Source organism: Haliotis rufescens, unplaced genomic scaffold (assembly GCF_023055435.1).
Source record: "Haliotis rufescens isolate VD_foot unplaced genomic scaffold, xgHalRufe1.0.p SCAF_16, whole genome shotgun sequence".
Classification (NCBI taxonomy): Eukaryota; Metazoa; Mollusca; class Gastropoda; order Lepetellida; family Haliotidae; genus Haliotis; species Haliotis rufescens.
The window spans coordinates 401,105-416,397 of record NW_025963846.1 but is presented as its reverse complement, the minus strand read 5'-3'; the positions used below and the strand labels follow the sequence as shown (position 1 = coordinate 416,397).

General features: G+C 46.3%; 2 protein-coding genes across 2 annotated transcripts in view; one reads left to right on the top strand and one right to left on the bottom strand.

The window, feature by feature from the left end:
* Positions 1-400: 400 nt before the first annotated feature.
* LOC124146134 (inositol-pentakisphosphate 2-kinase-like) overlaps positions 401-15,293 on the bottom strand; it is a 159,136-nt gene continuing 144,243 nt past the window's right edge. Inside the window, exons 12-14 of the mRNA XM_048396767.1 lie at positions 14,760-14,865; positions 10,208-10,281; positions 401-8,578 (exon numbers count right to left, since the gene is read on the bottom strand). Coding sequence (XP_048252724.1) covers positions 8,401-8,578; positions 10,208-10,281; positions 14,760-14,865 — 358 coding nt within the window. The 3' untranslated portion in view covers positions 401-8,400. The remainder of the gene's footprint in view (positions 8,579-10,207; positions 10,282-14,759; positions 14,866-15,293) is intronic.
* LOC125380936 (protein PELPK1-like) lies at positions 3,514-6,896 on the top strand. Its single transcript, XM_048396700.1, has 3 exons — positions 3,514-4,648; positions 6,100-6,104; positions 6,810-6,896. The coding sequence occupies exons 1-3, from the start codon at positions 3,514-3,516 to the stop codon at positions 6,894-6,896; spliced, it is 1,227 nt and encodes a 408-aa protein (XP_048252657.1).

The window sequence follows — 15,293 nt, the reverse complement described above, 5'->3', positions numbered from 1 at the left end:
CAACCATTACCTGATACGTGGAAACAAGATCAGCACCTGTTTCTCCAGGTGGTCACATCAACTGATGCAGTGAAGCAGAGGAGCAATGGAGCTGTTGCCATGGGAGCTGTTGCCATGGACCACTTGCAAACATGTCATTACAGAATCCAAATCTGTATTTCAATATGACGCACTATAAAACCAAAACTGGTTTCGTTAGAAAATAAATACAGGATACAATTTAAAATTGTCTGCTTCATATGAAATACAATGTAAGCGGTACTTAATATTTTCTAGCTGAAGATGTTATATAGCATCCTCCTGAGGCAAGAGCGTCCACTAGCCTTTTTATCAAAGTCTTGTTTCCACCCTTGCCACATCAAGACCACGTTCCCACTGCCTGACTTTTTTGACAGGAATATGTCTTTTTCATCTTTAAAACCCCCTAACGATTGCCTATGTTTTTGTGTCAGGGATCAAATCCCGAATGTTTTTGTTCTTGGTCGTCGCCTATGGTAGTCGCCATCTTTGTGAAGCTGTTTGAGATAAGAACAGCGATCTGATTGGATATCGCGTTTTCATCACACGGGGCACATCTATTGATCTATGCGAGGTGGCACCACGGTCAAGCCAGGAACCGTGGCCTTGATGTGGCAAGGGTAGAAACTAGGCTTTGATATAGACAAGTGGACACGCTTCCCTCGAAAAGATGGTCATATAGCGGAAATGTCAGAAAAGTGAAAGTACAACTTTAGATTTTTATGTTCACATGACCTGCCTAAAAAAGTTATGTTTAATACAAACATTTTAGAGCTTTCATAACCACTTCAATGAAGCAACCTAAAATATCACTATTTTTCTAATATATATTCACAGTTTTCTAATATATTTCAAAGTTTTAACTCCCATAAAACTGATCACACTTTAAACCTACCGAGACTTTGGACCCAGTCGTAATAAACTGCCAGGCAAAAGAAAGTATGTTTGATGGTGACGAAAAATTAAACCAACAAGAAATGGCTACTTAATAGTGATGTTTGTAATTTTGGTCAAATCTAATTTTCAAGTGTATACTTTCTTTTGCCCAGCTGTGTAGTCCATGCCTGGCAAAACAGAGCTGTTGCTCTCATTTTCTTATCTGAGTTTGAGAATTTGATCAGTTCATAGAAGCAAGAATTGTCTGTAAAAATCAACACAACATCGAGTATATCACATAATGAAAAGTATTTGATCACAAACAAATCTGCGTCAATTTCAAAGTGAAATGCACACATCAACAAAACGTATTAAACTTTGTAACAAAACACCGACGGAACAATATCGATTCTAAGGTGATGGACACTGAATAACTATTTATCCTTTGCTCAATACTAAAAGGGGTAAACAAATTATACTGTAACTGATTTGACAATCAGCATATTCTGAAATATTTCGGATCAATTTTTTTAGAGTACGGTTAGAAGGTAAGTGTAAATCATATTACCTGTATAGCATATATTAATATTATGTTTCATGAGCAATGAGACATTAATTAAACAGGGTAAAAGCATCCTTCAAATAAATATTTGATGACAACCATGCATATAAACATAAAAACAACTAATACACATATATCAATCATATAACAGAAACTATATTGAGTATTACCATTACTGAAGACATGTGTCATGTCTGTATTATGCCAATCAAACAGCGTTTCCCCACAGCATTCCACACAGAGATAGTCCACTGATGTAATCATGTAATTATTGTCGGACAAAAATAATACATCAGCACGACTAAGAAGTGATACGATATGACCTTAATTCTGGAAGTCATGTGTTTAGAAAGAGTAAATATTGTTCAACATTGTCAGCAAAGTTCCAGCTATATCACAGCACCATTTACAGAAACATGGCACAGACAAACCAATGTCCAGCGCTATTGGCATACGATAACTGTAGTTAAACCATGGCTCCTTTGTCTTTGACCGTGGTCTAAATAAATTGTTAGTTAAACACCACTTTGCAATGATGGAAATTCTTTTTTTCCCTAGCATTATCTTGATGATAGAACAATTTTATGAAAAACGTTTGTCCCCAGGGGGATTCAATCCCGGGAAGTCCACACGAAAAGCAAACGAATGTAGTCTTCTACCACGGCGATATGGGAGAAAGGGTATGAAATTAACAACTAAATATTTACTTACATCAGGACTAATTGCTTATCTGTTTATGAACTGCGAGAAGTTCGAGGTTAGTGACATGAGTCCTATCCCTGTCAGTGTGTTTGTAAGGTAGGTTCAGAAGAAGAAACACGCAATCAACCAAGTCACAGTGCCTGACCAATCCAACATAGTCGCCTTTTACAACAAGTAATACATTCCTTAGGACCTATTCTTGGTCTTTTACTAGTGCTTCAAGCTAATGCTGATTTTGCATGTGAGTCATATATTTAATTTAGTGTTATAGTTCTTGTAGTCTTGTAAGATATTGCTTCACCTATGGGTGTGAATTTTAACAAGGAGAACTGATGTCTCATGTTTGTTTAAATACAAAGACTTACCAGTAGCGACACGTTATGTTGGAAGAGAAGTTCAAGGTTAGTGACACGAGTGACACCAGTAAGTGACTCTTATGGTCAGTGGTCAAGTAACGTGTCAGGACAATGATCCTGTTTGGGGTGCTATGTTTTCTATCTCTGATTCTTACACAGGGAGTGAGTAAGTTGGGTTTTATGCCACTTGTAGTAATATTCCGGCAATATCACAGCGGGGGACACCAGGATTGGGCTTCACACATTGTGCCCATGTCGGGAATCAAGCCTGGGTCTTCAGTGTGACGAGCTAACGCTTTAACCACTAGGCTACCTAACTGCACCTTCTGAAGTTGAGAAAAAACTGTGACTGTTGATTGACGGTGAAGACAGGATTGACTCCAGGATTTCTACTTTATCAGTGAACCCTGTCTTCATCAAAGTCAACCCTGTCTTCATCAAAGTCAACCCTGTCTTCATCAAAGTTAACCCTGTCTTCATCAAAGTCAACCATGTCTTCATCAAAGTTCACCCTGTCTTCATGTATACTACTGTTTGTAAATGCCACTCACAGACTAGGACTTTCTGTGTGAAATAGATGGATGCTAGCACATCCAATGGCATGAGGATTTGTTACAAAACATGAAATAAAATCTTTTTCAGTTGCAATTCAGTTGATAAATATGTCAAAGTAAACTATTTAGCAAAGCAGTCATTACAATTAGGTGCATAAACAAAATTCGAAAGTGACATATTCATGTCACATGATATTTATGATCTGGAAGCCATTTAGTAATGCTCAATGACAACCTATCAATAAACGTATTGTATTGGATGGTGTTTGGAAATATAAAGTGGCATACGTCCAGGCATAACTGACCATTATCACATCTTTTGATCAAGTGAGCCGTCTGAATGGTGCCGACCAAATGATATTTATACATTGTACATAGTATAAATTCAAGTAGATATTTTCTAGTTAGTGTAATTTGTCTGTTTGGATTTCATTGTTCAATCCCTATGCCCTCTAAAACCAAAACGCAGTCCATCCCCAGACTGGACCAACTGCAGTGCATCCCCAGACTGGACCAACTACCATTGCAGTGCATCTCCAGACTGCACCAACTGCCACTGCAGTGCATACCCAGACTGGACCAACTGTCATTGCAGTGCATCCCCAGACTGGACCAACTGTCATTGCAGTGCATCCCCAGACTGGACCAACTGCCATTTCAGTGCATCCCAAGACTGGACCAACTGCCACTGCAGTGCATACCAAGACTGGACCAACTGTCATTGCAGTGCTTCCCCAGACTGGACCAACTGCCATTGCAGTGCATCCCCAGACTGGACCAACTGCCATTGCAGTGCATCCCCAGACTGGACCAACTGCCATTTCAGTGCATCCCCAGACTGGACCAACTGCCATTTCAGTGCATCCCCAGACTGGACCAACTGTCATTGCAGTGCATACCCAGACTGGACCAACTGCCATTTCAGTGCATCCCCAGACTGGACCAACTGCCATTGCAGTGCATCCCCAGACTGGACCAACTGCCATTGCAGTGCATCCCCAGACTGGACCAACTGCCATTGCAGTGCATCCCCAGACTGGACCAACTGCCATTGCAGTGCATCCCATGGCTGGACCAACTGCCATTGCTGTGCATCCCCAGACTGGACCAACTGCAATGCATCCCCAGACTGGACCAACTGCCATTGCAGTGCATCCCCAGACTGGACCAACTGCCATTTCAGTGCATCCCCAGACTGGACCAACTGCCATTGCAGTGCATCCCCAGACTGGACCAACTGCAATTGCAGTGCATCCCAAGGCTTGACCAACTGTCATTGCAGTGCATCCCCAGACTGGACCAACTGCCATTGCAGTGCATCCCCAGACTGGACCAACTGCAATTGCAGTGCATCCCCAGACTGGACCAACTGCCATTTCAGTGCATCCCCAGACTGGACCAACTGCCATTGCAGTGCATCCCCAGACTGGACCAACTGCCATTGCAGTGCATCCCCAGACTGGACCAACTGCCATTGCAGTGCATCCCCAGACTGGACCAACTGCAATTGCAGTGCTTCCCTAGACTGGACCGACTGCCATTGCAGTGCATCCCCAGATTGGACCAACTGCCATTGCAGTGTACCACTGCATTGCATTCCTTAACATTCATAAATCTACATATTCAATTTAGTGCATGTCAATTATTATAAATTTCTTGTGAATTTGATGTCCCTTGACTTTGATAATCAAACTGACTACTTGAAGACAACACCTCTCCCAATCATCACTTAAATCATTTCTCACTTTCATCAGTGCAAGCACACAAGATCACATAGTCACTGAGCAGGTTTCTACACTATAATGCCCCTTAACAGAAGCCAGCACCAGTTCCACTGTGTAGTACCCATATGCTGGCATATATGCCACATCAAACCCTGTAACCTACAACACACCTGACCAGGAAGAACATGGGTGCTTGATCTTCCCCTAACAAATAAACCTCCAAATTATTAAATCTGTTGTGGCGTATTGTTTGTTATCAGATGGTTTACAAAATACAACATGAAAAACAAACTATAAACAAAAATAATAACATGACATTAAAACCACTAAAACTACTACCTTTTACAAACTGTATCCTGAAACCACTTTAGAGTCGACAATCCAAGTCTGATCAACACCACCAGTGACACCGAATTATTGTGGGTGTTTTCACAGTTGATTTAGAAGCACTTTGCTGTATCATGTCCAGGGCAACTAGAATTGTCTTCACATATTGTTTTCATGTTGGGAATAGAACCTGTATCTGAGGCACGGTAAGCTAACACCTTGCCCACCAGACTACCCAACTGCCATTTTCAGTGCAAGAAATTGTTCCTATTGTCAATTTGGGTTAAAAAGCAGAAGTAAACTAGTTCTAATCGCATGTCTTAATGAATGCCCTAAGAGTACAAATGTTTAGCACAAATGAACATAATTATTATCTTGGCAATTGCTGGCAAGAATTATTGATCGGTTAATGTTGCCATTATCACAGAATTAGTAACATAAAGAAAAACTCTAAAAAAACAGAATAAACTGGACCTTCTCTGCAGGCATCTTTATAAGACCTAGAAAAGTTTAATCTTCAAGAGATGAAGCACTTCGGTGCTACTTGACACTCAAAGAATAGTGCCACAGCACTGGAGCTCACCTGGATATGTAGTTAACAGTTATCATGGCCATAAATAGCTACAACAATATATTGAAAATCAAATTCACATCTTATGAACAAAATCAGGCGTCATCATTGGTGGGAAAAGGCATGTGAAGGTTCAACTTCATGACTTTTTGTGTCTTCCAATATGGCCGCGGGCAGCCATATTTGATTTCCGATCAACAAACCTGGTACGACAGAAGGTGACTATCTCACCCTCCACTTTCATGACTCTGACCTTATAAGCTTTTGAAAAGAAGATATTTTCATTGTCCTTGTTTTAAATCAAAGATGGCTACCAGGCAGCCAGCCATCACGCCATTTTGGAGAAGTCGAAAATACAGAAACTATACGGACACAACTCCCGACGACATAAGCTCACATCTCCTTTCAGGTCAGGTGAGCTAAAAGTTGATTTGCTCTCACATTCTTTACCTGAGGAGACAATGTACCTATACGACCTGACAAGAGGGGGAAAATAATTGCCCCCACCCATATATATTCAGAGAACTACTTAAACAGAAAAATATATTTAATAACCCTCATTCATGTCTCTACAGTTTCTCGATGAAATTAAAATACTGACTTAATTATCGGAATACTGTCATATCTTATGCTATTTCCACAACAAGTAACCGATCTAGCGTACCATGAACTATCCTTAAGAAAGCTGAGTAGTACCTTGTTCACACAAGTAAGTATTTGAATGATTTAATTGAATCAAACCTATTGCGCAGCCAGTATCTATTCCCAAGGCAAGGGAGGTAACTGCCTATAAAATTCCTCTCAAGGCAAGGGAGTTAACTGACTAAAACGGGCCAGTGGAAACAGCCAGTTAACTCCCATGCCCTGGGAAGATGAGCGAGTGAGTGAGTAGGGTTGAACAGTATTACAGTTATATCACGGCGTCAGCTTAAAGTGGGAGGAAAGACCAAAGTGATGCAGGTCTCAGACGTTTACCATTTTGGTGAAAACCAAGAGTACAGCGAATCACGGCGCCTCAGACTACTGGGCCACCCGTGCACCCCCCCACCTCCCTGCCTGGGAAGATGAGCTTCTCTCAAAGTTAACTCTTTGATTACAAGGTAAACTCTTTGATTATAGAAAATGATTGCTGGGTCACAAGAAGTAAGAGATGAACTTCTTCACCGACTGTCAGCTGACAGTGTGTGGGAACTCCTCCACACTTAAGATTCTGTATCACAGTTTGATTGGATGCCTGTTGACGATCGAGTTCTTTCAATGCCACTCATGAAACTACAGAACCACAGGAAGCTTATCACGATAATTCACATCCTAAAAGTACGAAAATTATTCATTCCTGGACCATATTTAGAGGGGGCAGGGATTGTATCTGGAGATTACAAATTTTTTTTTAGTTACAGCTGCAAAACCACATATATTAAAATTATAACTACAAGCCGGAATATTTTTTTAAGTACGACATCTGCAAAAATGTATTTTTTGTATAAAATCCCAGGCAAACACACACACCCCTCCTCCCTATATGAAATGGTCATTCCCTAACATAACAACATCAGTTAACCCGAGGGTCCACTCTCTCCACACACACACCCCTCCTCCCTATATGAAATGGTCATTCCCTAACATAACAACATCAGTTAACCCGAGGGTCCATCCTCTCCACACATTTAGTCGGGGTGTTTTCACTTTCTTCACGAATACATAGAACTGTAACTGAAATACAATTAATTCTGCCCTGCCGTCTGACTGCATGCGTCTATTATATATCATCACCTTCAGTATATTATTCAAACATAATCCAACTCACTCAATTCAAATATCAACATTTTGTGTTTGAAAAACAACATATATTCTTCGTGTTCACACTCACACTTCTTTCATTCTTCGTACAAGATTATGACTGTTTATACAACAAACATCCAAGTTTTACACATATTTGCATTGAAACTGTTAACATCTCAGATCAAACCATTTTCCATCTCCGTATTCATTCATTCAGGTATGGCACTGACACTGTTGGCATGACAACCAAGACTCGTATTCTCTACAATTGAAGAAAACCAGCCTTGTTCTCAGCAAAATACTATCGTAAGAAACATGTCAATCGCTATATGGCCGAAAATATTGGCCGATGCGACTTTAAATCTTAACTCACTCTGACCATCACAGTACTAACACCTACTCATGCTTAATAGAATCCACACTGAAGAGTGAAACCCCCTCCCCAGATCAGGGGTAACCACACACAAAGGGTAACTCATCGGAATCAGAAATTCGTTCGGAAACTCATAAACAGGAATCAGCAAACATTTGTCTTCATTAAGTGTAAGATCAGACTTGAAATAACAAATCACAAAATAACATAGGTACTGACTGTGCCAGTTGAAAAGACCCAAACAAATCTTTCAAATTAACAAGACTTGTACGAGAAGTGCTTTACAGTGATTCTCCAATCAGTTTATACCCATCACATTACCCATCAGTTGGATGCGTGTATCTCAAAATAAATTAAACATTTGTCCGATGGCCGTTTTCACAATGTGAAGTTACATATTGCCTTGTATTGAAGTGTGAAGACAAAATTACCCAAGTCAGTGAAGTGCTGTGCACTCAGGTGCCCAACCTGCACCTTCGTCTCACCGACCAATCCGAGGACAATCACAGACGCTTTCAGAAAAGTAGCATGGAGGAAGACCTTGCAACATCTGTGTCATACCGACTTGGTCCTTGACTTGCCAATAGTCTCCTGATAAGCATGGACAATGTCCATATCCTGTCGGTAGTACTGCTCGATCTTGTCGAAGGGCTTGGGGTCAAGGTCGACCAGTTCAATGGAGTATCGGTAGTAAGCATCGTTGAAGTGGATGATGCTGTTTTCCTCAGAGACCCTGGATGTGAAGAGAATGGTTTGATGAGATACGTTTGATGAGACATATGCTTTGATTGGACTAAGAAAATCATGTCAAACGATAATTGGAGGCAGATATTTCGGGGCAGATACTGTATTTTCTTGACACTAGTGCGCACCCAAACATAACACGCAGACCACCTACCGCTTAGAGGATGTAGTATTGTCTACATAAAGCTTTTCAGAGTATTATGCACTGTCAAATCTACATCGTATCGCTTCCGGTTAAAAACTTGGTGAAGGAAAATGTGAAATTTGCACTTGATATGATGATTTGCGATTTCAATTGTATATACCCTATGCTCAACAATATTGAATAAAATTAATAAAATAGATTACAAACATATGTCCAGATATACAATGAACACTTTGTAATAACCAAATAGTGTAACAATATGATCAACCCGAGTACGGGTTTGATGACATGGCGTTTCCGGGGTTACATGCCTACAGTAATGTCTGTGTGTTGGAGACTGCCTTAGTGGTCTAATGGTAGAGCGTCCGCCCGGAGAGCAGAAGGTCCGGGGTTCAATCCCCGACCGCGTCATACCAAGATGGTACTTGTTGTTACCCTGTCTGGCGCTTGGCATTAAGGGGCTAAAACAAGGACTGCCCAGTTCGGAGTCGGTATACTGTGTCTGAGTGGGGTATTCATGTTAAACTGCGGCATGGTATCTCAGTGAGCTAGCACTATAAATCGGCATCAGTCCGGACTAGTACAAGCAGCCACACACACACACATACACGTGCATGTATGTCGCTATGTAAGTGCAATAAACTTGGATGCGACGTTAAACCCCATTTCACCTCACCTCACCTTTGTGTTGGGGGGAAAAAACATCAGAACTCAAAGTAGGCACTGAGTGTACGCAAATGCCCCTCTTCCCATCTTGTGTTTTTTGGAACAAAGTATGCAATATAATCAAGAAAATGGTCGAGTCTGGACCAGACATTCCATGCAATTGGGATATGATGACATGACAAATACTGTGTCTTGGGCCAACTTTTCAGGAGGCGATGATGCTTTCTTTGACACTTTTGAATGAGAGTCTGTCACATCTTGGTATTTCCCAAACATACATTGAAGTTAGGTGCATTTGAATTTCAAAAAGGGGGGATGCTTTACTTTTTTCCAAGTGAATAGGTGAGTGCTTTAGACTCAATAGGCTTACCCTTGTTTAACAGGCTTACCCTTGTTCAACAGGCTTACCCTTGTCCAACAGGCTTACCCTTGTCCAACAGGCTAACCCTTGTCCAACAGGCTTACCCTTGTTCAACAGGCTTACCCTTGTTCAACAGGCTTACCCTTGTTCAACAGGCTTACCCTTGTCCAACAGGCTTACCCTTGTTTAACAGGCTTACCCTTGTTCAACAGGCTTACCCTTGTCCAAAAGGCTTACCCTTGTTCAACAGGCTTACCCTTGTTTAACAGGCTTACCCTTGTTCAACAGGCTTTCCCTTGTTCAACAGGCTTACCCTTGTTTAATAGGCTTACCCTTGTTCAACAGGCTTTCCCTTGTTCAACAGGCTTACCCTAGTTCAACAGGCTTACCCTTGTTTAACAGGCTTACCCTTGTTCAACAGGCTTACCCTTGTTCAACAGGCTTACCCTGGTTTAACAGGCTGCAGTGCCACAATGATGGAGCAATCTTGAACTGTTTTTGAAATCAGGAATCTTTTCACCTACAATGAAAATAAATCTGAAAAACCAAATGTTCATACAAACTGCATACAATATTTGAAACAAGTAATGTCAGTGAACACCATGAAATAATGAGAGTCAACATGTCACAAAATGATGGATTTCATACCTCCTTCATTTCATTTGAAGGGCAGTCGGGTAGCCTAGTGGTTAAAGCGTTCGCTCGTCACGCCGAAGACCCTGGTTCGATTCCCGACATGGGTACAATGTGTGAAGCTCATTTCTGGTGTCCCCCGCCGTGATATAGCTGGAATATTGCTAAAAGCGGCGTAAAACCATACTCACTCACTCACTCATTTAATTTGAAACTAAACAAAGCAGTAAGAGCTGGTCGAAATGTCATCAGACCTTATAAACCTCAGGTGACATCATCCCATTGTCATGACAACGGTTTGTTTGTTTGTTTAATGCCACACTCAGCAATATTCCAGCTATATGACGATGGTTTGATAATAATTGAGTCTGGACCAGACAATCCAGTGTTTGATATCATGAGCATCAATCTGCGCATCTTATGACAAGCTTGGGTTGCGGAAGACCTATTCTACCCCAGATCTTCACGGGTCTCGACAAGGATCTCTACTGAAACTGGGCACTGGGAGGGGGAATTTTCGGGATCTGGAAGTCTGTGGATTGGGGTCTGTGTAGTGGAGGTGTCTGTGCAGTGGAGGGATCTGTGTAGTGGAGGGGTCTGTGTAGTGGAGGGGTGTGTGGAGTGGAGGGGTCTGTGTAGTGGAGGGGCCTGTGGAGTGGAGGGGTCTGTGTAGTGGAGGGGTCTGTGTAGTGGAGGGATCTGTGGAGTGGAGGGGTCTGTGTAGTGGAGGGGTCTGTGTAGTGGAGGGGTCTGTGGAGTGGAGGGGTCTGTGGAGTGGAGGGGTCTGTGGAGTGGAGGGGTCTATGTAGTGGAGGGGTGTGTGGAGTGGGGGGGTCTGTGTAGTGGAGGGGTGTGTGTAGTGGAGGGGTGTGTGTAGTGGAGGGGTGTGTGTAGTGGAGGGGTGTGTGGAGTGGAGGGGTCTGTGTAGTGGAGGGGTCTGTGTAGTGGAGGGGTCTGTGTAGTGGAGGGGTGTGTGGAGAGGAGGGGTGTGTGGAGTGGAGGGGTCTGTGTAGTGGAGGGGTGTGTGTAGTGGAGGGGTCTGTGGAGTGGAGGGGTCTGTGTAGTGGAGGGGTCTGTGTAGTGGAGGGGTCTGTGGAGTGGAGGGGTGTGTGTAGTGGAGGGGTCTGTGTAGTGGAGGGGTGTGTGGAGAGGAGGGGTGTGTGTAGTGGAGGGGTCTGTGGAGTGGAGGGGTCTGTGGAGTGGAGGGGTCTGTGGAGTGGAGGGGTCTGTGGAGTGGAGGGGTGTGTGGAGAGGAGGGGTGTGTGTAGTGGAGGGGTCTGTGTAGTGGAGGGGTCTGTGTAGTGGAGGGGTCTGTGTAGTGGAGGGGTCTGTGTAGTGGAGGGGTCTGTGTAGTGGCGGGGTGTGTGGAGAGGAGGGGTGTGTGGAGTGGAGGGGTCTGTGTAGTGGAGGGGTGTGTGTAGTGGAGGGGTCTGTGGAGTGGAGGGGTCTGTGTAGTGGAGGGGTCTGTGTAGTGGAGGGGTCTGTGGAGTGGAGGGGTGTGTGTAGTGGAGGGGTCTGTGTAGTGGAGGGGTGTGTGGAGAGGAGGGGTGTGTGTAGTGGAGGGGTCTGTGGATTTGGGTCTGTGGAGTGGAGGGGTGTGTGTAGTGGAGGGGTCTGTGTAGTGGAGGGGTGTGTGGAGAGGAGGGGTGTGTGTAGTGGAGGGGTCTGTGGAGTGGAGGGGTCTGTTTAGTGGAGGGGTCTGTGTAGTGGAGGGATCTGTGGAGTGGAGGGGTCTATGTAGTGGAGGGGTGTGTGTAGTGGAGGGGTGTGTGGAGAGGAGGGGTGTGTGTAGTGGAGGGGTCTGTGGAGTGGAGGGGTCTGTGGAGTGGAGGGGTCTGTGTAGTGGAGGGGTGTGTGTAGTGGAGGGGTGTGTGGAGAGGAGGGGTGTGTGTAGTGGAGGGGTCTGTGGAGTGGAGGGGTCTGTGTAGTGGAGGGGTCTATGTAGTGGAGGGGTCTGTGGAGTGGAGGGGTCTGTGGAGTGGAGGGGTCTGTGTAGTGGAGGGGTCTGTGGAGTGGAGGGGTCTGTGTAGTGGAGGGGTGTGTGGAGTGGAGGGGTGTGTGGAGTGGAGGGATCTGTGTAGTGGAGGGGCCTGTGTAGTGGAGGGGCCTGTGTAGTGGAGGGGTGTGTGGAGTGGAGGGGTCTGTGGAGTGGAGGGGTCTGTGTAGTGGAGGGGTCTATGTAGTGGAGGGGTCTGTGGAGTGGAGGGGTCTGTGGAGTGGAGGGGTCTGTGTAGTGGAGGGGCCTGTGTAGTGGAGGGGCCTGTGTAGTGGAGGGGTGTGTGTAGTGGAGGGGTCTGTGGAGTGGAGGGGTCTGTGTAGTGGAGGGGTCTATGTAGTGGAGGGGTCTGTGGAGTGGAGGGGTCTGTGGAGTGGAGGGGTCTGTGTAGTGGAGGGGTCTGTGGAGTGGAGGGGTCTGTGTAGTGGAGGGGTGTGTGGAGTGGAGGGGTGTGTGGAGTGGAGGGATCTGTGTAGTGGAGGGGTGTGTGTAGTGGAGGGGCCTGTGTAGTGGAGGGGTGTGTGGAGTGGAGGGGTCTATGTAGTGGAGGGGTGTGTGGAGTGGAGGGGTGTGTGGAGTGGAGGGGCCTGTGTAGTGGAGGGGCCTGTGTAGTGGAGGGGTGTGTGGAGTGGAGGGGTCTGTGTAGTGGAGGGGTCTATGTAGTGGAGGGGTGTGTGGAGTGGAGGGGTGTGTGGAGTGGAGGGGCCTGTGTAGTGGAGGGGCCTGTGTAGTGGAGGGGTCTGTGTAGTGGAGGGGTGTGTGTAGTGGAGGGGTCTGTGGAGTGGAGGGGTCTGTGTAGTGGAGGGGTCAGTGGAGTGGAGGGGCCTGTGTAGTGGAGGGGCCTGTGTAGTGGAGGGGTCTGTGGAGTGGAGGGGTCTGTGTAGTGGAGGGGTGTGTGGAGTGGAGGGGTCTGTGTAGTGGAGGGGTCTGTGTAGTGGAGGGGTGTGTGGAGTGGAGGGGTGTGTGGAGTGGAGGGGTGTGTGGAGCGGAGGGGCCTGTGTAGTGGAGGGGCCTGTGTAGTGGAGGGGTGTGTGGAGTGGAGGGGTGTGTGGAGTGGAGGGGTCTGTGTAGTGGAGGGGTCTATGTAGCGGAGGGGTCTATGTAGTGGAGGGGTGTGTGGAGTGGAGGGGTGTGTGGAGTGGAGGGGTCTGTGTAGTGGAGGGGCCTGTGTAGTGGAGGGGTCTGTGTAGTGGAGGGGTGTGTGGAGTGGAGGGGTGTGTGGAGTGGAGGGGCATGTGTAGTGGAGGGGCCTGTGTAGTGGAGGGGTCTGTGTAGTGGAGGGGTGTGTGGAGTGGAGGGGTCTGTGGAGTGGAGGGGTGTGTGGAGTGGAGGGGTCTGTGGAGTGGAGGGGTCTATGGAGTGGAGGGATCTGTGTAGTGGAGGGGTCTGTGTAGTGGAGGGGTGTGTGGAGTGGAGGGGTGTGTGGAGTGGAGGGGTCTGTGGAGTGGAGGGGTCTGTGGAGTGGAGGGGTCGGTGGATTGGGGTCTGTGGAGTGGAGGGGTCTGTTTAGTGGAGGGGTCTGTGTAGTGGAGGGGTCTGTGGAGTGGAGGGGTCGGTGGATTGGGGTCTGTGTAGTGGAGGGGTCTGTGTAGTGGAGGGGTCTGTGGAGTGGAGGGGTCGGTGGATTGGGGTCTGTGTAGTGGAGGGGTCTGTGGAGTGGAGGGGTCGGTGGATTGGGGTCTGTGGAGCGGAGGGGTCTGTGTAGTGGAGGAGTCTGTGGAGTGGAGGGGTTGGTGGATTGGGGTCTGTGGAGTGGAGGGGTCTATGGAGTGGAGGGGTCTGTGGAGTGGAGGGGTCTGTGGAGTGGAGGGGTCTGTGTAGTGGAGGGGTCTGTGTAGTGGAGCGGTCTGTGGAGTGGAGGGGTCTGTGGAGTGGAGGGGTCTGTGTAGTGGAGGGGTCTGTGGAGCGGAGGGGTCTGTGTAGTGGAGGGGTCTGTGGAGTGGAGGGGTCGGTGGATTGGGGTCTGAGGAGGGGAGGGGTCTGTGGAGTGGAGGGGTCTGTGTAGTGGAGGGGTCTGTGGAGTGGAGGGGTCGGTGGATTGGGGTCTGTGTAGTGGAGGGGTCTGTGTAGTGGAGGGGTCGGTGGATTGGGGTCTGTGGAGCGGAGGGGTCTGTGTAGTGGAGGGGTCTGTGGAGTGGAGGGGTCGGTGGATTTGGGTCTGTGGAGTGGAGGGGTCTGGGAAATGGGAAGTGTCCTTAGATGTGGGGTGGGCACTGGGGTTTAGGTACTGGGGACTGGACACTGATCCCAGATCCCACCCTACCCAAAATATCCCACTGCCCTGACTTGGATGGAAATGATAAAGTGATGAATTGGGCGACACAGGACAAATCCCAACACTGAAGATGTTCATCTCCACATCAACTCACCTTCTCTACAGCAAACTCCAGACTAGACACAGGAACACTGGCCTTCACCTCTGACCCCATCATCCAGAGGTCACGAGTGTAAGGACCATCTAGACCCCAGTGAATTCTGAAACGACCAAGAGACCATATATTCTGGTCTTCAGGGCAAATAACAACAAATAAATAATATATACATTTCATTCGGGAAGTTATCAAGCAAGCAATGATCAAACAGACTGCCACTGTTAATTATCAATGCGCCAGCAATGATCAAATGGACTGTCACTATTAATTATCAATGTGCAAGCAATGATCAAATAGACTGCCACTATTAATCATCAATGCGCAAGCAATGATCAAATAGACTGCCACTATTAATTATCAATGCACAAGCAATGAGATTGACCTTACCTGTCTGTGGGGTGGTCCTTGAGATTGACCTTACCTGTCTGTGGGGGGAGTCCCTGACTGTCTGTGGGGTGGTCCTTGAGATTGACCTTACCTGTCTGTGGGGGAGTCCCTGCCTGTCTGTGGGGTGGTCCTTGAGATTGACCT

Coding starts and splice junctions, on each gene's coding strand:
- LOC125380936 (XM_048396700.1), top strand. CDS start 3,514: ATGCCCTCTAAAACCAAAACGCAGTCCATCCCCAGACTGGACCAACTG.